The sequence below is a fragment of the Mirounga leonina genome, unplaced genomic scaffold (assembly GCF_011800145.1).
Source record: "Mirounga leonina isolate KUSES-001 unplaced genomic scaffold, KU_Mleo_1.0 Mir_165, whole genome shotgun sequence".
NCBI lineage: Eukaryota > Metazoa > Chordata > Mammalia > Carnivora > Phocidae > Mirounga > Mirounga leonina.
The window spans coordinates 62288853-62310656 of record NW_023270415.1 but is presented as its reverse complement, the minus strand read 5'-3'; the positions used below and the strand labels follow the sequence as shown (position 1 = coordinate 62310656).

Here is a 21804-nt window from a genome sequence, read left to right as displayed (position 1 = left end):
TCCACTTTAAGCTTTGGGGTGTGCTGGGCCTGTGCCCATAGTGGTGGGTTGCCTGGGAGGACCCAGGGGCATCAGCCGGATTGCCCCAGGAATACAACAAATGAAGTGACCAATAACTCCTAGTGTCCATTTCCTGTCAGTCAGTGGTTAATAAATGACCCATACTCAGGCCCTGAAATGCACAGTCAACAGACAGTCGATTTTGTGATTCCAGATAAATGGTGCCCCGGCTTTTCTCAAGATTACAGGTAATTACACACACACACACGCACACACCCACACACACCAACCACCACTACCACTACCACTATTAGTATTTATAGTAACGCCCAATAGTTCTAGAGAGCCAGACACTGAGCTAAAAGCTTCAAGGAATACCACAGGAAGATATGGGATTTCTGCCCTCGGGAGTTTATAATCTTGACTCACCTCGTGCTCATATAAATGTCCCTGTGAGAACCTCAGATAAGAAGAAGAAGAATATCGAGCAGATGAGGAGCACTTTCTATGTGCTGGACACCATTTTGAGTGCTTTACATGTTTTATTCTATTGAATCCTTATTAATAACCTTTATAATGCGCTGAGGGACTTTTATCCTCATTATACAGATAAAGAAACAAAATAGAAATGCAAATAGGTTAGGGGAAACTTGCCTGAGATCACAGAACTGGAATGTAGTAGATCTGGGCCTCAAAGCTAGGTGTCTGGCTACAAAGACCAACATCTAGGTAGCTCTAGAACAATCATAGCCACAATTCAGTCAATATTTCCTAGAAGCCAGGCACCCCAGGGTGAACACTGCAGGACTCAGTGCCTGTTTTCTCTAAGCTTTGGCTCCTGCATATTGGCACCCTATTACATTTCAAGAGAAGTGCCTTCAAATAATATCCTAGACACACATCACCCTAATGAGAACAATACTACTGTCATTTATCGAGTGCCTTACTACTAACATTTGAATTGACTTGAGTCCCGCAGGAAGTCTGTGTTAGTAGCTCAGGCTGTAGATGTTAAAGCTGAAGTTCAGAAGTCGAGGGGCAGGTCTGGAGTCCCACAACTTTGTCCTCACTCACTGGCCTTCATTCATTCATAGTTCACTTAAGAAACCATCATGCTGTTAAGCTCCAGCCCCACCCCCCTCCCGCCTGCCCCAGGGAGGCAACACTGAACAAGACCCTCTGTCTTTGTGATTCACAGAGCAGAAGAGCTGACATTCTTCTCCTCTAAATAGGTTCTACTCTGTCTCTTTGAGCTCCTGGTGGAAGCATACCCATTTGAAGGAGCGGATGCTCTGATCCCTGTGGGCAATACCTGCCCCCCCCTCCCCCGGGGTGGGTGCTCTGCTGATTTATCACCTTCGATCCTTGAACTCTGGTGGTAACTGCACACTCCGCCCTGATGGGGAAGCCAGCTTTGCCGGGAGGTTTTCAGCACCTGGTGAAAACCTGAGAACTAATCGGTGAACTGCAGGACCTCTCAGGACTGGACGAACACTTCAGAGGGTCCAACTTGCCGAGGAGCAGCTTGTGGGAGTGAAGGAGGAAGACGAGAGCCCTTTGTGCAAGCCCCAAACTCCTGTCCACAGCTCGGGGGGCAGGGGAAGGACTTTGAAGAGGTAATTCCGGAAGTTCAGGATGTAAGGGCCTAAGGTCCCAAGAGCCCTTTGATGATGAGGGTGTTGATGAGGAAAACCGGGGCCAAGATAGCCCACAGCCTGCAAGCTTTTTTCCTGCCCTGGGCAGGAAGTTTTTCCTCGGCTGCTTCTCTCTGGCTCTCACCACCCCAGACAAGGAGAAGTGAAGGGGTGGGGGGGGGTGGGGGGTGGGAGGGGAGGAAAGCCCTGGCTCTAGAACCAGACAGAAGTGAGACAAGTTCCTTGGGCATGGTCTCTGTAACCTTGGAGATTCGGGATCGCTCCCAACAGGGCTCTGAGACTGCGGTGCAGAAAGGCGAGGCCTTGTTATTGGAGCTCTCAGAACCCGCCGAGAAGGGGTGAGCCGAGAGCGGATCAAGGGTGGGGGACGCACGCCCGGCTGCGCCCCGATCTTGGCCGCAGCGGCCGCGCAGGGCGGACGACACCGGCCCCGCAGCTCCCCAGCGTGCGCCCGGCCCTCCCACCGCCCGTGGCCGCTGCCAGGGGGCCGCCCGCTGGCGGGAAGCGGCCAGGAAACCTCAGGGCCGCGCGGAGACAGTAGCCTCCTTGTTCCGCAGCCCCGTGGCTTTCCGCTCCCCCCCCGCCCCCCGGAGGACCAGACATCCCCGCCCCACCCCCAGCCCCCCCCCTCCCGGCGGTTCTTTCCGCTCTGGCTCTGAAAGCGTTAACCCCGGAGCTTGGCGCACCCCCATCCCCCCACCGCTCCCGCCCAAGTTCCTAAAAAAGAAAGGTGCAAAGTTTGGTCCAGATAGAGAATGAATGATCAAAGCCAAGCCGATACTTCCTGTCGCCCGGACGCTATATATAACGTGATGAGTGCACGGGCCGCGGAGACGCACGGAGCGCTCGCCCAGCCGCCGCCGCCGCCGCCGCCGCCCAGCGCCTGAGGTTTCCCGGGGACCGCAATGAACCAGCTGCTGTGCTGCGCGCTGGTGGTAAGTGCCCGCCCGGAACGCGGGCGCCTGGGAGGCTGCCCGCCCGCGGCCCGACGGGGACCGAGCTCATTGCGCTGCCTGTCGGGGACAGAGCTGGGGGCAGGTTGCAACAGGAGGCCTCTTTCCGGAGCCCGTCGCGCCGCTCCTAGGGTGTCCCTTTGCCCTGCGAAGTTCCTGCTGGGTTTATGGAAACGAGAGAGGAGCTCGAAACCTTCTTCGTTTGAATGATTTGTATCCATTTTATTTACTTTCTTCCTTGCAGATTGTTTGACGCCCTCAAGGAGTTCATACCATCTTTGCTTAGTTGGATATTATTACTATGATTATTTAAAGTGGTCCCTCAGAAGCAGAGTAAGTTGGGAGATGTCAGTCCTCTCAAAACTATTATAACTAGAATAAAATTTGGATGCAGTGAACATGATAGGATACATCATTAGGCTCATTCCCTGCTGAAGCAAATGTTATGGGAAATTTTGCGTAACTGGCACCAGAGAAAAGATCATACACACACATGCACGCACACACATAGATACACAGATTTCATAACTGGGCAATTTAACATCCTAATAAAATTTTATTATTAAAGTGGTTTATTCCAGTTCTCAACTTCAATATAATGTGGAAGATACTGGCGGGCTAATGTTAATTATGTTCTAAAATAGATATAAATAGTTGAAGTTCAGCACTAAATAGGGCTACAAGTTATTTTTAATGTACTGTTTGGAAAGAAAGGAGTCTTTGTGACTTAGGTTACCTCTTTTTTTTTAATTTAGATTTTTGCCCAATCAAGTTAATAAGATTTGTTTGTAGATTATTCTATGGCTAATGACGTGTTTCCTTTATGTCACCAGAGTGTAGACTAAGTTAAGATGTGAATCAGACATTCACGATAGGATAGGAAGATCCATATTTAAGCCACCTATGTGTTTCGAACATGTTGGAGTAAATGCTTGGGTTTCAACATCCAACCCACAAATAGTGAATAGTAGGCTAGGAAGTCTTCCAAGTAGTTCCCAGGATACAAAGCATAAATAAGTAAATAGCAAAGTCACTAAAAAAAATGTAGGTTGGACAGGAGTACACAAGTAAGTATGCTAGTCTTATCCACCTCTACATAATGTAAGCTATAATATATAAAATAGCTCCACCAATATGGTTGGTTACTATGGAGAACTTTTTAAAAAGTAAACCTTTATTAAAACATAACACACACAGAATTGCGCAACTCATAAGTGCCTAATAAAGTTTCTCAAAGTGAACACTTGTGAGCTGCACCCAGATCAAGAAATACAACATTACCAACACCCCAGAAGCTCCCGGGCTCATCCCTATCACTACTATGTCCATAACCAGAGTAATGAATATTCTGACTTCTAACATCATAGAGGAGCTTTGTTTGTATTTGGACTTTACATAAATGGACTTTTATCACTTTTCTATGTCTGGCTACTTTCACTGAAGTTCCATTTATGAGATCATTTTTTTAACGTTGGATGTACAATAGTTCATTCATTTTCATTGTATGGTATTCCATTGTATGGATGTACCACGATTAATTTAATCATTCTAGTGTTTGGCTAGTTTACGTAATTCTGCTATTAATATGGGGACATTTTATTTATTTATTTATTTTAAGAATTTATTTATTTATTTGACAGAGAAAGACACAGTGAGAGAGGGAACACAAGCAGGGGGAGTGGGAGAGGGAGAAGCAGGCTTCTCGCCGAGCAGGGAGCCAGATGTGGGGCTCGATCCCAGGACCCTGGGATCATGACCTGAGCCGAAGGCAGACACTTAACGACTGCGCCACCCAGGCGCCCGGGGGACATTTTATTCTTCCTTGCTCTTTGTGTTCTGTCAAAGATTTAATTAATAATAAACATATTACCAATGACTTTTAAACTTCAAAATTTCCACTAAATAATGTATGTACCTAATAATAAGTGCTCCTAAGGAATAAGTAAATGAACGTTTTTGATATGTAGTCTATCTAGGGAGATAGATATGTATATAGATAAAACTGATTGTGGATGATGCACGATTCTCAAAAGAGAAGACTTTCTATGTGCTTTGAACCTAGTAAATACTTTCAATGGGAAAGACTTTCCTTTCCCTTTCTGTAGTTTCTGAGATTGACTTTATTTGATAAATGATTGGAGATGGATACTTTGTACTTACGAGGAGTCCAGATGCCCTTTTGTAAGCACCTTGGCACAATTGTAAGAAGTAGAAGCATCACAGGAATTTGTCCTTTGTAGCAGGCATGCCCCTACGCACTAGGGACAGAGTGGAAAATGAGATGGACACCATTCCTGCCCCCATGAGCCTCACAGTCTAATGGAGACGGACATTGGACTATTAATTCTATGTCTAATGAGAGTAACAAAAGGAGCTGGGAGACCTGGACATATAAAAGATTCTGTCCTCCAGGTCTTTATAAAGGAAGCCGCAGTGCAGTAGTTACCAGTCGGACCAAAATTCAAATCCAGCAGCACCACTTACTTGATACATGGGCAAGTTACATCTTTCTTGAGTTTTTGTTTTCTCTTCTATAAAACAGAGATAATGTTATGCACACGTGCAAGATAACCACGTACATCTCCTGCTCCATATTAACAGCAGCTTCTAGCGTGAAGCTTCCAGATCACTGTAGTAAATCTAGACCCAAGTGAATTTTGTAAACGGAATGCTGATGATGCTCAGGGGAGGGAGAGAAGGCCACACTACCTATTACCTTGAAGGAGGACTGGAATGTTTTCATTGTTGTGGATAAAATCCAGGTGTCCTGAACCTAAGAAGTGGGAGAAAGTATAATCGTGTGGCAAAGTAGAATTCTAGATTCTTTCTGGGAGAGCAGAGGATATGCCAAGAGGCAAGCAGGGCAGGGGCGTGGCCACCAAGGTTAAGGTCACAGTCACTGGCTTTCTGGAATACTCACCAATGTGTCAAGGAGAAGCCTGCAGTGCAAGGTGAGGTAGCTGTGTCCCCAGGCCGCTCTATTCATGGGTGCTCAGGGCCCACCCGATACTCTGGCAACATCCTGGCCTCGGCCGAGATTTTAACTGGTGGGTGAAACTTCCCGTTGTGTAGTGCCCAAACCATCCACTGGTCTTCTCGAAGCTAATCCATGTCATGGTGACAAGACTTGGGGTGGAGTGTGGGGATGAAGGTGTTGGGGGCAAGTAGGTGATTTTCTTTTTCCTCAGGACTACTGCTTGATCCCTTGTCCTGAGGATAATGCCTTTTTTGGTTTGTTCTTTGTGTTTTTTTGGTTTCCTTCCCCTCGCCCAGTGATTGAGAGTATTTGTCTCACTTTTATTGGTTGGCTTCTTTACTTAGTTTAAGAGAATGATCACTCTGAAGTTTGTAGGAGAATCTAACATATATTCAGTCCTAAACAGTCCTGATCCCCGCCCGTAGCAACCTTCAGCACAGTGCCCTAATTTCAATCTGATCTTTAATTTTACTTCTTAGGCTTAAACCACGGTTGTCAAATTCCATTGGCTGGGGAAAAAAAAAAAACATTCTGTGCCAGATGTTTTATCCCCTTAGTTCTAGAAGGAGAGCTATGGCAGTGTCTATCAGAGGGGCACTAAACACACACTCAACTATTCTTGCTCTCCTATCCACTAACCTGCCTGCTGAGTTTTGCCCTGAGCAACCCTCAGCCCTCCTGCCTGCATGTTCCCTATTCTGAAAGCTTTTTGTGAAAAGCGTTATTTCCTTCAGCGTCTCATTAACCAGTAGCACTTTGTTTAGCTGGAGTTTCTCCTTTGTAGCTGAAAAAAGAGGACTGGGAAATAGATGGCAGAGAAAGAGTAATTTTATAAAAATTTATGTTTGCATTATTCAAGGCCTTGACTAAGGATGCCCGGCTGCCCCTTATGTTGCTATGATGGAGCAAAAATGCCAAAATTATCAGGGTATTTGTATGTTTTGCCCTGTAGGGCAGTAATTCTCAATCATATCACTTCTTCCATGCACTTTGAAAATAAATCCTTTGTAACAACTCTCTTGCTCCCCTGAAATGAAATTTAGAGTACCTATATTTTACCTACATACATAATTTTTAAAGACAATATACTAGCATAACTATACCATAAAGAAGAAATAAAAAGAAAGTAGCTAATAATAAAATAAAACTTCGCTGTAGACATAATGAAGCAGTGATATGTTAGCATCTTTATGTGAAATTGCTGTGAACACACCACTAGGAACAAAGGCCAAAGCCCATGTGATCTGCTGGGGTTCAAAACCATGATCAGTGTTGACTTTTCATGCAGTGCTTTTCTGAAATGGTGAACAAACCTTGCCAAAGTTTTAAACAAAGCAAAGTACAACCTTCTATCCAAGTTTATGTTGTTAAATTCCTAGAAAGTTCAGTATATACAAAAATCATGCAAAAACCACTTTGTGTATATATAAAACGGAATCCGAATCTAGGCCAGGATAATGAAAAATAGGTTTTTTTGTCAATAGGACATCTTGAAGTGTTTGGGACATGAGATTATTCCTGATGGCCCAGGACACCTAGCCGTCACGGTGACAACAGAAATCCCCCACAAATTTTTCCAGAACTTACAGGGGATATCACCACCACTTTGTGGGAAGCAAAGTATAAGCTCTTTGCAAGCACAGATTTCCGTTTTCTTCATATTTGTGGCACCCAGGTCTCCACAGCACCTGACACTAAAGTGTGTTTGTGGAATCAAAGGAGCTATAGTGAGATTTGGTAGTGTGTTATATCATCTACCAACAGATTCCTTATGCCAGAGACTTATTCTAATGTTGGCTTTGATCTCTTTCAAAAATATAGATATGACACCCTGTCCACTATATTTTAGATGTTCTTTTGTACATTTCTACTATGACGGTTCATATCCATACCTTCATGAAGACCCATTCTTTTTTTTTTTTTTAAGATTTTATTTATTTATTTGTTAGAGAGAGAGCGTGGGTGAGAGAGCGAGGGAGAGCGGCAGGCAGAGGGAGAAGCAGGCTCCCTGCTGAGCAGGGAGCCTGATGCGGGGCTCTATCCCAGGGCCCTGGGATCATGACCTGAGCTGAAGGCAGACGCTCAACCGACTGAGCCACCCAGGCGTCCCATGAAGACCCATTCCTAAGCGAGCAACAGAAATGAACTAGATTCATATAGCAACCCGTGGAGGAGCTACCTAAGCTCAGTTGAACCCACTTTCTCACCTCCCCATCTGGTTGGTTCAGGCATCCAGTATTCATGTTTGGTTTGATCAATTTTACATGTTTGTAAAATGAGCCAATGTTAGAAGTCTAGACATTTGGATTCAAAATTTCGGAGCCTAGGAGAAGCCTGGGCTGAAGATAACAAATCTGGTCATCAGCATACAACAGGTTTTTAAAGCAGCAGGGAAGGGTGATTGCACACGGCACACAGTAAGAGAGGAGAGAGGGAAGCAGTCCCGGAGCGCATTTGTGATACTGACAGTCCGGTAAACAAAATGCAAATATGAACAGTAATAGCAGTCATGTTTAGAAAAGAAAACAAAAATCGAAATAAAACTGAGCAACCCACAATAGCAGGAACTAGTGAATCGGAAATCCTAGCAACATCTGTAAACTATCTGTGCAAGAAGAAAGACTGAGGTATGGCCAACTTGAAATAGATACAAGGACAGCATTTTTATGTGACATGTAATTAGTTTTTGGAACTCACTACCACAGAATATTTTGGGGTGACTAGCATAGAAAGTCTAAAAAAAGAATTCTTTTAGACAGTTGTAAGGGATAAGAATAGCGTTACAAGACATTAGGTATGAAGCTGTGTGGTCCCCCCTCCCTCTCACATTTACCTGGCCTCTCTAAATTAATGTCCCGAGGGCCAGAACACTCTGCAGACACACTAAAATGGTTCCTCCCAACTCAAGGTGACATAACTTCCCAGGTATGGCCTGGGTAGGTCATTTTCACCCCAATTTCTGAGAAGCACCTGAGTCAGCCAGACCATAATGGGTAGGCAATGCAGGAGGAAATGAAATACCTTTCCTAAAGCCCTGCTAAAAATAAGTAATGTGCTCCTAATGGCCTTGATTTATTACTTTCTTATTTGGATTTTGAAGAAATTTGCCTCTCTAAAATTATGTTTTATGGTTGATTGATTGATTTTTAAAGATTTTATTTATTTATTTGACAAAGAGAGACATAGCGAGAGAGGAAACAAGCAGAGGGACTAGTAGAGGGAGAAGCAGGCTTCCTGCTGAGCAGGGAGCCCGATGTGGGGCTCGATCCCAGGACCCTGGGATCATGACCTGAGCAAAAGGCAGACGCTTAATGACTGAGCCACCCACGCACCCCTACAATTGTTTCAATACTGTGAAGACATTGTTTAATTTCGCTGAAGCATCTTCTATACAAACAAAAAGAATAGCCTTAGGACTTTCACTTCAATTTAGTCTGTACCTTGGAAGCATTTTCTGTAAGAACTTCTTTTTTTTTTTTTTTTTAAGATTTTATTAATTTATTTTGACAGAGAGAGACAGTGAGAGAGGGAACACAAGCAGGGGGGAATGGAAGAGGGAGAAGCAGGCTTCCCGCCAAGCAGAGAGCCCGATGCGGGGCTCGATCCCAGGACCCTGGGATCATGACCTGAGCCGAAGGCAGACGCTTAACGACTGAGCCACCCAGGTGCCCCTCCGTAAGAACTTCTTAAAATAATCAGCTATAAAATAGGAAAATGGGTGTCAAGATGGATTTAGATGTAAAACAGGGCAGTCATTCCTCTAAACTTCCTGACTGCTTTTGGTAAATTCAGTTTTCTTCCCTGGTCTTTGACTCAAAACCTCAATTCCTTTCCCATGTAATGTTACTTTCTTGTTCAAAAAAAGTGATCTCTTTTATTCTTAGAAAATACGGATATCAGGAACCTATTCTTTAAAAAGATCCCCCCACCATCAGTTTGCACTAACACCACCACCACCACCAACAACAACAAAATGTAATTTGGGAATTCAGTTGGACATAGTGACGCTAATAAGATCGTTGTGGTGGCAGGAGGCAAGGTCCTGTCTTAGTCTGAGATCCGGTCGGTGACACCAGCACTGTGGGTCTTAACTTTACCCATCTCGAAAAATTGTTGAACCATTATATTGTATACCTGAAACTAATATAACACTGGATGTTAATTATACTTGAATAAAAAAATCATAATCATAAAAATAAATACATGAAATAGTGGTATTGGACCAGATGATATGTGGGACGTCTGCTTTAGTTTTGAGCTTTTGCCATTAAAAAATAAGAGCAACAAATTGATGATAGGAGATTTAGTACTCCAAACATGCAAAAATCAAAAGGACTTATTTATCTATGAAAAAAAAATATCTTTTTTTTTTTTAAGATTTTATTTATTTATTTGAGAGAGAGAGATGTGAGAGAGAGCACGAGCGGGACATGGGGAGAGGGAGAAGCAGGCTCCTCGCTGAGCAGGGGGCCCAACGCAGGGCTCGATTCCAGGACTCTGGGATCATGACCTGAGCCGAAGGCAGACGCTTAACCAACTGAGCCACCCAGGCGCCCCTCTGAAAAAAATTATCTTAAAGGAATGTTTCTTAACAATCTATTTTGTTGCAGTTGTCAGTTTCTTCTGCTCAGTTGGTTTCATGTATAAGAAATTCTGTTTAAAAACAGTCCGTGAGATCCCAGGGGAAGCAGCTTTTGAAATGTAACTTACTTTTTTTTTTTTTTTTAAGATTTTATTTATTTATTTGACAGAGAGAGAGAGAGAGACACACAGCGAGAGAGGGAACACAAGCAGGGGGAGCAGGAGAGGGAGAAGCAGGCTTCCCGCAGAGCAGGGAGCCTGATGCGGGGCTCCATCCCAGGACCCCGGGATCATGACCTGAGCTGAAGGCAGACGCTTAACGACTGAGCCACCCAGACGCCCCTGTAACCTACTTTTAAGTAGTTAGACTTATTTGTTTTAAGATCACAGATTATTCTTTTAAACCATAAAACATTTTTTTCATTTGGAAACAAGTCCTTATCATTAGATAGTATGCACAGAAGTCATTAATGTGCGTATTTTTCATATTCCATCTAGTTAGAAGCTAAGGTCCAAGACACTCCCTCAGGACTTAGGAAGGAGATATAATTTTGGTTGCTAGCAATCTCCTTGGACTCATTGTAGAATTTTCTTTGCATCTGTCTTCACAAGGAAGTACTTGACAACTGCACGTGGCTTTTTGGAATAAATGTCAAATCTTCGGGCAGAATAAGCTTGGTAACGGGTTAAATACTTCCCTTGAGTACCACACCAGGCTGATAGACAGAAATTTCTGCTCCCACACTTTGTTTTCTATCTCTTCTTTTTTTTTTAAGATTTTATTTTTAAGTAATCTCTATACCCAATGTGGGGCTCGCACCCACAACCCCGAGATCAAGAGTTGTATGTGTTTACCTACTGAGCCAGTCGGGTGCCCCCTGTTCCTTCTTTTAATGAGTGAAAAGAAGAGAAAATTGACTGGATTGTGCTAAAAAAAAAAAAAGGCCACGAGAAAGTATGAGTGATGTTTATTGAGCAAGGATGTAGTTGTTAGTGCTGCTTGTAAATTGTTCTCAGTTCTCCCTTCCAGAAACATGGTAAGACTGTGCTTTCTAGTCTTCTGGTGAGGGTGGGGGGTGGGGCGAGGACCCGAATAGTTCTGGCCACTGACTTGTGAGTTAAAATGGTATGTCACTCCATATTGGAGCACTTAACTGTGGACATATGACCCCCTCCAACTTTTTTTTTTTTCTCTTTCCCTCCTCCACAGCAAACCAGCCATGTTCTAGATATTAGTTGCGTTATCATCCTAGGTCATGGACAAAGGACAATGATAATAGGTTCCAGTGGACCCACTAGGAATATAGCATGAGTGAGAAATAAACCTTTGTTATTTTTAAGCCACTGAGATTTTGAAGTTGTTTATTAGCACAGCATAAAACCAAACCAGTCCTGACAGACACGGTAGCCAAACCCCAGGTTTATTTGATCATTGAGAGGCATTTAGTCACAATGCTTGACCTATGACTTTAGATTATTAGTTGAAACTATTAGTTGAAACTCTTAGATTATCAGTTGAACTATTAGTTGAAACTCCTTCAAAGATATTGTTATAAATATTCATGAGGAAGGACCTTTCTTCTGTTGCTGAAAATTAAAATTCAGGGAACTAGAATTATGTAAAAGCTTAGTTGGGCTGCAAAATGGAAAGGTCAAAGTTACTTAACTTATCAGATACCCTATTATGTGAGAGTAAGCAAACAAAGATCATTTTTTTTTCTCTTCATTGCTTCCAACTGACACTTCCTTCATAGAGGTTCACTGCCATCTTTCATCAGGACAACTTCTACCCATGGAAGCTGAGCCAAAGAAGGAAATCATAAAATAGAAAGACACTAATGATTCTTAGAATATGTTTAGTGTATGGAAGACACACACAATATTTCACTTAATTTTCATAAAAATGCCATGATGTGGAGATTAGTATCTGTTTTATAGACAAAGAAACTGAGGCTCAGAAAGGTGAAGAAATTTTCCCTAAGGTGACCTAGCTGAGTTTTTTTGTCCTAAAGGAACTTACATCTAGTAGCTGAGTCCAGTGGGAATCACAATACCCATAAGTTAGAGCCAAGCTTCTGTGGGTGCCTTCAAACCCAGAGATCTCTGCTGAGGTTAAGAGAACCCCAGATGGGGCTCACAAGGGTCAAATCTTTGGGCAAAATGATTCTAATGTATTTTTCATCCTTTTTCAGCTCCTTTGGCTCCAGGGAGGACATCATGTCTTTTTCTTTTGAAATTAAATGCCTTGGCCTCCTTACTGGACATGAGTTCAAAGCCCAGATGCCTTAGGAAACACAGCATGAGGCAAACACATGTTTTAGTACCTTACTAGAAAGTGCAATCCTAGGGAAGGAGGAGTGAGCGAAAGAAGAGTAAGGCAGAAAAGGAAGGAGAGTATGTTCAAGAGGGTGCATTACCAAGAAGCTACTGCTCAGTGTAAAGTACCGCTCAGTTTTACAGAACCATCGTCTGGAGAGCCTGAGTGAACTACTACATTTCAGGACAAGGGAGGGAGAAGAATTTATTCAGCAGGATAGATAGATGGCTGGGTGGCTAGGTAGATGGATGGCTGGATAGACAGGAAGAAAGGAAGGAAAGAAGGAAGGAAGGAAGGAATAGGTAGACAAGATGGATACATAGATAAGATGGATAGGTAAAAGATCTTATTGAACTTTATATTGTGTTGTAGTTGATTATTTATATGCCTCTCTCTTTCATAAGACTGCAAGTTTCCAGAGGCAAGAGTCACTTGTTAAAGACTCAGAATCGGACAGGATTGGATTGAATCCCAGCTCACATGTGTACTGGCTCTGTGACCTTTGACACGTCACTAAACTTCTCTGAGACTCTATTTCTTCATCTATAAAATAGGGATCATCCTATCTCAAACGTTGGTGGAGGAGATGGATAATAATAGCATGGGAAGAAAGGGCTTGGTATAGAGCCTGGTATATCATAATATAAGGCGCTAAGCTATTATTATTCCCGTATCACCCGGGGCTTCTAGAATTTCACCTGTTGGAGGCACACAGTAAATCCCTCCATGTTTAACTCACATCCTGTTTTGTTCCATTTCCATTTGTAGTTTCTGTTCCATTTTATAATCACTATGGCTTCTCGATTCTAACTTTTTCTCACCAGCTGCCCTTAACCATATATTGATTGGACCTCAATCCAGATCATCAACAACCAAAAGAGATGAATAAAATGATGTGAGTAGTGTGTTACCTTCAAAGAAAAGCACTGTAGAAATAAAAAGGAATTTAAAAAAATTGATGTTCAAAATAATCAACATACTAAAATGTGTTGCCAGTTCTGAGCCCCAGATGCCAGGGACTATAGCTGGAATACTCTGAAGTAATGCTTATTAAGTGGACCTGAATGGACATAATTATAGAGAAAATTGCAACCAGCTCTGCTGTTGAGTTGAACTTTTCAGAATTAATGGTCAATCTCAAATCTGGTGATCAACAGAAGCGCAAGAGAGGAAATAGTAAGATCCAGGGGGCCAAACATGTGAGATTTCTACATATCTTTCTTGGAAAGTCTTAAGTATACCTGTATCGCTAGTTGTTTTTCCTCAGAGATTCTTTTCTCTTTTCATTTGTTAATCTGTCAAACTCAGTTGTCTGTTAAACCCCCCGAAGCACCAAAAGCATCATTAGCAAATCTGTTCTGATAATTCTGGTCAATTCCAAACATAAACAAGGTATTGCTAATTAACTTAAAAGGCTTCAAACAGCTAAAGGAAACTTCTGACGGGAACAAAAAATTGATTTTAAGGTTGAAATTTACCTGAGACAGTTCTTCATCCCCAAGGGAAGCAAAATAGTGTAGAATCTGGCTTAGTGATTCATCTAATAAATCATAATTCCTCGGGTTTCCTTTCCCGCTTGCCTCGCATTAGCTGTTGGCAACAAATCGGTTCTGTATAGATGAACAGATTTAATTCAGTTGCTCTTACTTCTTATGTAGAGACCTAATCCTCAGCCAAACAACTGACTATTGTGAAAATTATTAAGCAGTGGGAGACCCTTAAGTGGGGAATTTGCAGCAGCAGATGAACCTCTCAAATGAACTACCTGCTTTGTTTCTACATTTGCCTTTAATTTTTTGTTTGTTTTTTAAAGATTTTATTTATTTATCTGAGACAGAGAGAATGAGAGAGACAGAGAGCACATGAGAGGGGGGAGGGTCAGAGGGAGAAGCACACTCCCCGCCGCGCAGGGAGCCCGATGTGGGACTCGATCCAGGGACTCCAGGATCATGACCTGAGCCGAAGGCAGTCGCTTAACCAACTGAACCACCCAGGCGCCCCTCTACATTTGCCTTTAAAATGGAAGCTACACGCAGATGGAACAGTACCTGCAAAATGCCACGTGAGATGAAAGGTGCTTTAAAAAATTTTTTGTCCTTGAGGCACATTCTGTCATCAGTATCCTTTTACAGATGAGAAAACTGCAGATTTTTTGCTTGTTCTTGCAAATTTACATGCTGGATATTTGTCTGTGTGCATATATCATTTCCAGGAATCCTAATTACACATAGTAAGCATTGAATGTATCTATTGAATTGAATAAAATTAAATGAGATATAGTTGATATGTGATAGTTGATACTACTTGATATGTGTAAGATAGCATCTTAAGCATGTAAGGAGGATGGAGACAAATCCTTTTCTATCTGGCCCCCCTAAGCAGACCCATGAAACTGCCTCGAAACATTTAATATAGACCAAGAAAATGATACCAGTTGGGAAGATACTGAAACTAAATAAAAAAAAAGAAAAAGAAAACAGAGACACTTTTTCTAGAGATAATTAAGAATAGGGCAGATAGTCAACTTTTGGCTCATTATAGGTGTGTTACTTCCTACTGAACAAGAAACTTCAAAATGTCTTCAGAAATAAGTCTGGTTCAAAATATCTCCCATTTCCCATCTTCTATATAATTAGTACATGTAATAATGCCTCCTACTTGTCTGGAAGCTTATTCTTCACCAAGTTTATTTGTGTCCCTCCTTTTATTCATTTGAAATACAACAACTGTACAGGGATAGTTAAAATAAGGATTATTCTCATCTTAGAGGTAAGATAGTGGCTCAAGGTTACTAAACCTGGTGGTCAAACTGAGTTTGGAACCCTGGTACTCATAGTCTAAATGCAAGTTCCCAGCTAAAAGTGCTCCTCTTAATTAACATTGACCTAATGGTCAAGCTATATACTTTTTAGAATTTATTAAGTTATCCATTTAGCATTTTTCCTGAAACACTGTGATATTCCTACGTTTTTTACCTTCTTTTTTCATCCCATCTTGCATATGTTTATAAGTTCCAGGGTTAACTTTTTGTCCTTTTATGCTTGTATGCGATAGACCTGAGTAATGCCATCTGCTCTCTCTGCTTCTAGAGCCATTTATGTGCTCTTAACCCTGAAACCTGTGTCTTTAGCTGCCTTTCTGTCCTAAATTCCCAATACATATATCCAGTTATGTGGTAGACATCACTTGAGTCTCATAGGTGGAAGATGTTCCAAGCTAAATTCATTTTCTTTCTCTATAACTGTCTTCTCCTCCTGGTGTCAGTAATTAATGGCAATACTACATACTACATAGTTCAAATTCATGGGAATGTTCTTGAGTTGCTTTTTCTATGACATCCTCCCCATGCAGTCTGCCAACATATCATATCTATCCCTTCCTCTCCTCCATCACCAGTGCCTAACTTCAGCCTTTAAATAGTGTAGAATCTGGCTTAGTGATTCATCTAATAAATCATAATTCCTTGGGTTTCCTTTCCTTTTTTCTGACCTATTTCTCTGCTGAGTCTTTTCTTGATCCTCTTTCTCCTCTCTTCTGCTTCCAATTGTTTTGCAGTGATTTGTGAGTATTTTACATCAGGCTGGGCTCTTAGATGAATGTTCCTATGAAACAGGAACATTAACTTATTCAACTCCTTCATTTAGCAGTATTTCTAGAGCATAGTAATTGTTCCAGGAAGTGTTTGCTGAATGAATAAATGAGTTATTTAAGGAATGGAGGAAAAAGGGAATGGGCTACTACACTATAAGACTATAGAAAAGCAAATACACTAAACTTCATAGGAAAATAGTTTTTTAAAAAATAAGCTTTATAGTTCATACTATAAGAGATCTTTAGGAAATTCACCATGATACGTATCCTGAATGTCTCCCTTCTTGGCTAAGATGAACTGTAAAATGGCACAGTTTCCAAACTGACCAGAAGTTTAGCTAACTCTGGATAGTCCTCAAATAGTTCTCTGTGGCAAAGATCATACGAGAGATCACAAAAGGAACTCCCAAACCAAGTAGTTATTTCAAGCTGTGCGTGGGCTCCTTTTAATGAATTTTCCATAAACGGAAACCCACTGGGTCACTCATGGTTCTGTATACCAGAGAGCAAGCCCAGTAGTATAGAATTGGCTGCATTGCATAATGCAAAAATAAACTTGTAAGAGAAAGTGTATTCTTCTTTTGCCCTTTAGGATGAAGCATACACCAGTAGAGAAAACCATCTGAGAAATTTCTATCTTGGTAGCTTTGGACCACTGTGTGCTAGTCTTAGGACAAAGAAAAAAAGCCAGTTCAGTTCATCTGGACTTGAGGAAGGCTTTGGTTGATCTTTCATGATCTCCTAACTCTATGCTCTTGGGTCCAAATGAAAAATAAGCACATCAGGTCTTACTCTTAGACTATGCATGAAGGCTTATAGCATAAGTGAGAGCACTTGGTAAGTGTTAAAGAATTTGACCAAAAAACAATATTTATATGGCATGTGCTCTGGGTTTGAATTCTGCTTCCACTAATGACTGTGACCTAGGACAGTTATTTACTCACTGTAAGACTCACTTTTGTAGCTGGTAGAAACTTAACGATAATAATAATAAAACATTCTAATGTAGGTACAAACCAAAATATTATAAAGGTTATTTTTAATTCTACTGCCTATCACAGAGTAGAGATTTGATGCACATATGTTTGAATGGAATAGACAAAACAGAATTCCATCTTCATCTTATCCATTTTTTGTTACCTGCACATACCATTACCATACCACTCTACCTCTTACATATTGAGAATGCCAATTAGAGATTTTGTATGTTTGGGACTAAGAGTTAGATGATTAACAAGAAAATCAATTACAACATTTAATAATAAAAATTATACACATATATCGGAAACTAAAACATTTAAATAAATATTCATTCACCTATATTTCGAGAGTTGGCCAAGGCTCTTCCTGGAATCTGTGTTTGCTCCCTCAAGTCCTATGCTGTCTTTCTTACAAAACCCTGTTCTATTATGTATGGCCCATCCATTTCAATTTTGGCACTTAAAAGACATTTATGAAACAAACTGATTATTCTAGACGTTTATCCCATTTTGTTTTTACAGTTGTCTCAGCTACTCCAAATTCTGTAGTACATTTTTGGTTTTTTTGCTTCTTTGTGGCTCATCTTTATCAAGTCATTCCCAAAGCATTTTCCTAGAAAAATAATAATTTTTTTCACACCCATGTTGATTAATTTACATAATATTTAACTAAATTACTTAAGGATAGTTACAACTGTAGCATATACAGATACATATATACAACTAGCATGAACAGATTCAGCAACAAACATACAACTGACTTTCGTGAGGGACCAACTCCACGGTAAGAGCAGATAAAAGATGGCATGTCAGAGGAGGAGGGATAGCTGGGAATTCAGGTCACTGGGGCATCCGTTGGTTCTACAGAGGGAATAGAAGGCATGGGTGAGTGTGAAAAGTGGAGATTGGAAAAAGAGGGTTCTGCTGTCCAAAGTGGTTTCACAAATAAAAAAGTGGAGCAAGAAGTAGGAAGGGAATTAAAGCAAGACATTTGCTTCCAAGCCTATTAGCTAATTAAATGCTGTCAAACCACAGAATATTTTTTTTAAGATTTTATTTATTTATTTGTCAGAGAGAGAGAGAGAGAGCAGGAGCAGGGGGGAGGGGCAGAGGGAGAAGCAGGCTCTCCACTGAGCAGGGAGCCCGATGTGGGGCTCAATCCCAGGACCCAGGGATCATGACCTGAGCTAAAGGCAGACGCTTAAGTGACTGAGCCATCTAGGCACCCCAAACCAGAGAATATTATAATGGTAGCTAGAATGGGCTTTGGAGAACAACGATTCAACTCACTCACCACCATCCTCTACTAACATTTTATAGATGAGGAAAGATGGTTGGGTTGAAATAGAAAATTCTTTAACCACTGTCCACCATTAAAAATGGAAGGAGAAGGACAAAATTATCAGAGATGGCGCTTTAAGTGTCTTTTCAAGGAAAAGTGCACTGGGGCTTCGGGAAAACCAGGGCGGGGGGAGCACTAGATTGGAGGACTCCCAGATGCCCTCAAGCACAAGTGGTCTAGACCAAAGGATGGACGCATAGGGAATGGGAGGAGGAAGAAAGAAAAAATAAAGAGAAAAATCCCATTTAATTTTTCTTTAAAAGCCAAACATAAAACACCCAAAGCAGAGTGGCCCCTTGTACAGAAAGCACTTTATGCTTCTGCAGACACACCTGCGCACATGTCCTAGCCTTCACAGATGTTTGTCAGTGGTTATGCATTTTACAGAGAAATTTCTTTTTGAATTCTCATGGATTTTAAATACTATCAGCTGACAAAGGAGATGGAGCCAATGTTAAGATGATGTGTCCTCCTATGGCATCTTTTTCATTGCTTTTCCAGGAAATGCTGAAGAAAGTAAGAGACAGGACTGAGATGAAGAGCTCTATTGATCTTGCCCATCCTCTGTCCAGTAGCTGGTTCCAGAAATTCTGTGTGGGAACTGGGCTAACCAGAGATTGAGACCTACCCGTCCAGTTTTGGCCACACAGTTCTGTCTTTTTACCAAAGTGGAAAATTTTCAAATAAAACACAGAGGCCCAATAGAAGTTGCTAAAAACAAGTTATTTTGCAGTTCCTCATGGCTTTCTGATTTTTTAAAAATATATATGATAATCCCATGCCTTGGAGAATCCCATGCCTTGGAGAAATTACCTTCACTAATCTAATCCTTAAGTCAACCTTATTTATTTATTTCTCTGTGGATTCCTTTCACCTCAACTTCCCTGTATTTTGAAGAAATGGCAACTAATTTCCAAAGCATGGTTTCTGGAAACCAACAGTGTCATGTCCAATTGCCTAGAAAAATATAAATTGCATCAGCTTTCTTGGTCAGATCTTCAATTTGTGTGGCTCCTTCTAGTGAGGAACACAAGCACCATCTTGGGGGTCGGTGGTTCCCATACCATCCTCATCACTTCTTGATAAGGGAGGAAAGAGTCAGCTGATGAGTAAATGGGCACAAATGAGCCTTGTTGTGGGAAAGGGGGACTGATGGGGAGTCAGGCTGGAGGAAGTTTTAGGAATTCCAGTCCTACCAAGATGGGGCTCACTCAGCAGTAGCACAGAGGACAAAGGTGTCCCTTTGCACCTCAGAGTGAAGGCTCTTGAAAGTGACATACTCTTTAAAAATGGTCTTTCAGGAAATCAAAGGTGAACAGCAAGAGAAAAAAGCATTTCTCCTTGCTTCCATGTGTCTGCAAGTTGCATCAGGAACACTTCATTCCCTAGCATTGAAGATTTTAGAAATATTTAAGCCAAATCCACACAAGGGGCCTTGAGAGAGGTAGCATAAACCATTCAAATGACCAAGTAGCCACCAAGCTTTCCCATCTTGCTCTGTTTCCTTCGAAACACTGATTGCTACTTGTAATTATTTATTTCTTCACTTCTTTGCCATCTACCCCTCGCTAGACTGAGCTCCTTCAAGGCAACAACCATCTTTGTTTTGTGCACCACTATATGCTAAGTTCCTTCTACAGTGCCTGGTGCACAGTGGGTGCTCACCAAATGTGTGTTGAATGAATAAATAGGTTCCAAATTTCTGAAAGATTCAGAGCAAACCAGTTTCCACCCACTACTGGTTCATTTCTTCTTTCTTCTAATGTTGATGAACTTTTAGCCAATAGAAAGCCCCAGAGAAATTCAAGAACATATTTTCTCTAGAAACCCTCAGGTCACGAGGGTGTCTTGAGAAGATCCCCAGAGCAGCCCTGATTTTGCGTTGTATTCTTTTTGTTGGTTAGGAGTCCTTTACCTCACAGGACTCTGAAAATTGCTCTTGGTTCCAAAGTCCATAGCCTGAGGTGAGATATTTTGTTCTTTTCTTCTGGTTTATCAGCTCATATTAGGTCTAGTCAGCCCTGACCCTTGTCATGTTCCAGTAAGAAGTGAATGTGTTGTTAATTAGATGAAAATGCCCAAATGCTTATGAAAAGGGCCCTTCTTTACCTTTGTCACTCCGAATTCAAAAGGGAGTGCTGTTTCCCTAGCTCCCATGCTTTCCCCAGGTCAAGGGGCTTCTGTGGGATTTCCTGTGTTCTATAAAGAAGAGAAGTTTGGAAAAAATTATTGTGTTTGGTCTGCCACCTCCCCACGGCCTGAAAATAGTCAGTGTTGATCCCTGTACCATAAACAAACAATAAAAACCAAATAAACCGCCCCCTACACACAAACAACACTGTTTCTTAGCATGTGATTTCTGTAATTAGTGTGAAGAACTAATTCCATGTTCCCTTGAAGATCTAGAATACAAGACAGAGCACCCAGTTGGAGCTGTCCTCCCAAGAAGGACCCTCACTCACGAAATTTTCTCTCCTGCTGTACTGGACCTCTTCCTGACATTATGTATAGAAACTTCTGAAACCCTGCCTGTTCCCTGAGGTTTTTCCCAATCAACCTGAAAAGAGGTGGTCCTTTAATTTTCTTGACATCATTTATAAGAGTCAAGACTGGACCATATGATGTTCTGGAAGAAATATCAGTCTTAAAATTCTAGGAATTGCAGGCTCCATGAGGACAGGGTGTATGTCTCACTTACCAGCATATTCCTGGTGCATTCCTGGTAGGCATTCAGTGCCTAGCTGCTGCAAGAATGAATGAATGAATGAATGATCAGGATGACAGTTGATGTAATCATGCAGTCTTCACACATCACCAACTCTTTCACTATACATCAAGTCCTAAATATAGCTACAGCAACCTCCCCATTTAAATATTGTTAGTCTCCCACCCTCCATGTTTCCAATCTCTTAGACTTGCTGATTTTTTTTTTTACAACACTTACCTTCTAACATGTAATTTATCTGTAATATTTATTCTCTTACCCACCACCCAAGTGTATTGTATACTCCGCCAGAGCAGGGTTTCTTAACTATTTTACTTACTGCTGCATTCTAATTGCCCAGCACAGAGCTTGGCACATATTAAGGGCTCAATAGCTATTTGTGAAGCGAATAAACAAACGGATAGTTATTGGGTACGGATTCCACGCATTGGAGTCACTGCAGGGGGATTTTTTAAAATCCCAAATCCCAGCTGCACACCTGTGGAATCAGAATGGGTAGAAGTCTGAATCCCAGGAGTCCGCGTTTTTATCAGGGAGTCTAGGAGATTCTGGTGTAGATTCTGGATTCTGAGAACCACGAATTCATACAGCTCATTAGTCCTGTCATCTATGAGCCTGGGTTTACTTAATACAATGTGTGTTACCACCCCCATCTTGGTCTTTGAGATTAAGCTACTAGACGC

The 21804-nt window shown here is 41.7% G+C and overlaps 1 protein-coding gene across 1 annotated transcript in view; it reads left to right on the top strand.

Annotated features, from left to right (window-relative positions):
* The first annotated feature begins 2464 nt into the window (after positions 1 to 2464).
* TNFRSF11B (TNF receptor superfamily member 11b) overlaps positions 2465 to 21804 on the top strand; it is a 28452-nt gene continuing 9112 nt past the window's right edge. Inside the window, exon 1 of the mRNA XM_035011810.1 lies at positions 2465 to 2590. Within this exon, the coding sequence (XP_034867701.1) occupies positions 2561 to 2590 (30 nt within the window). The 5' untranslated portion in view covers positions 2465 to 2560. The remainder of the gene's footprint in view (positions 2591 to 21804) is intronic.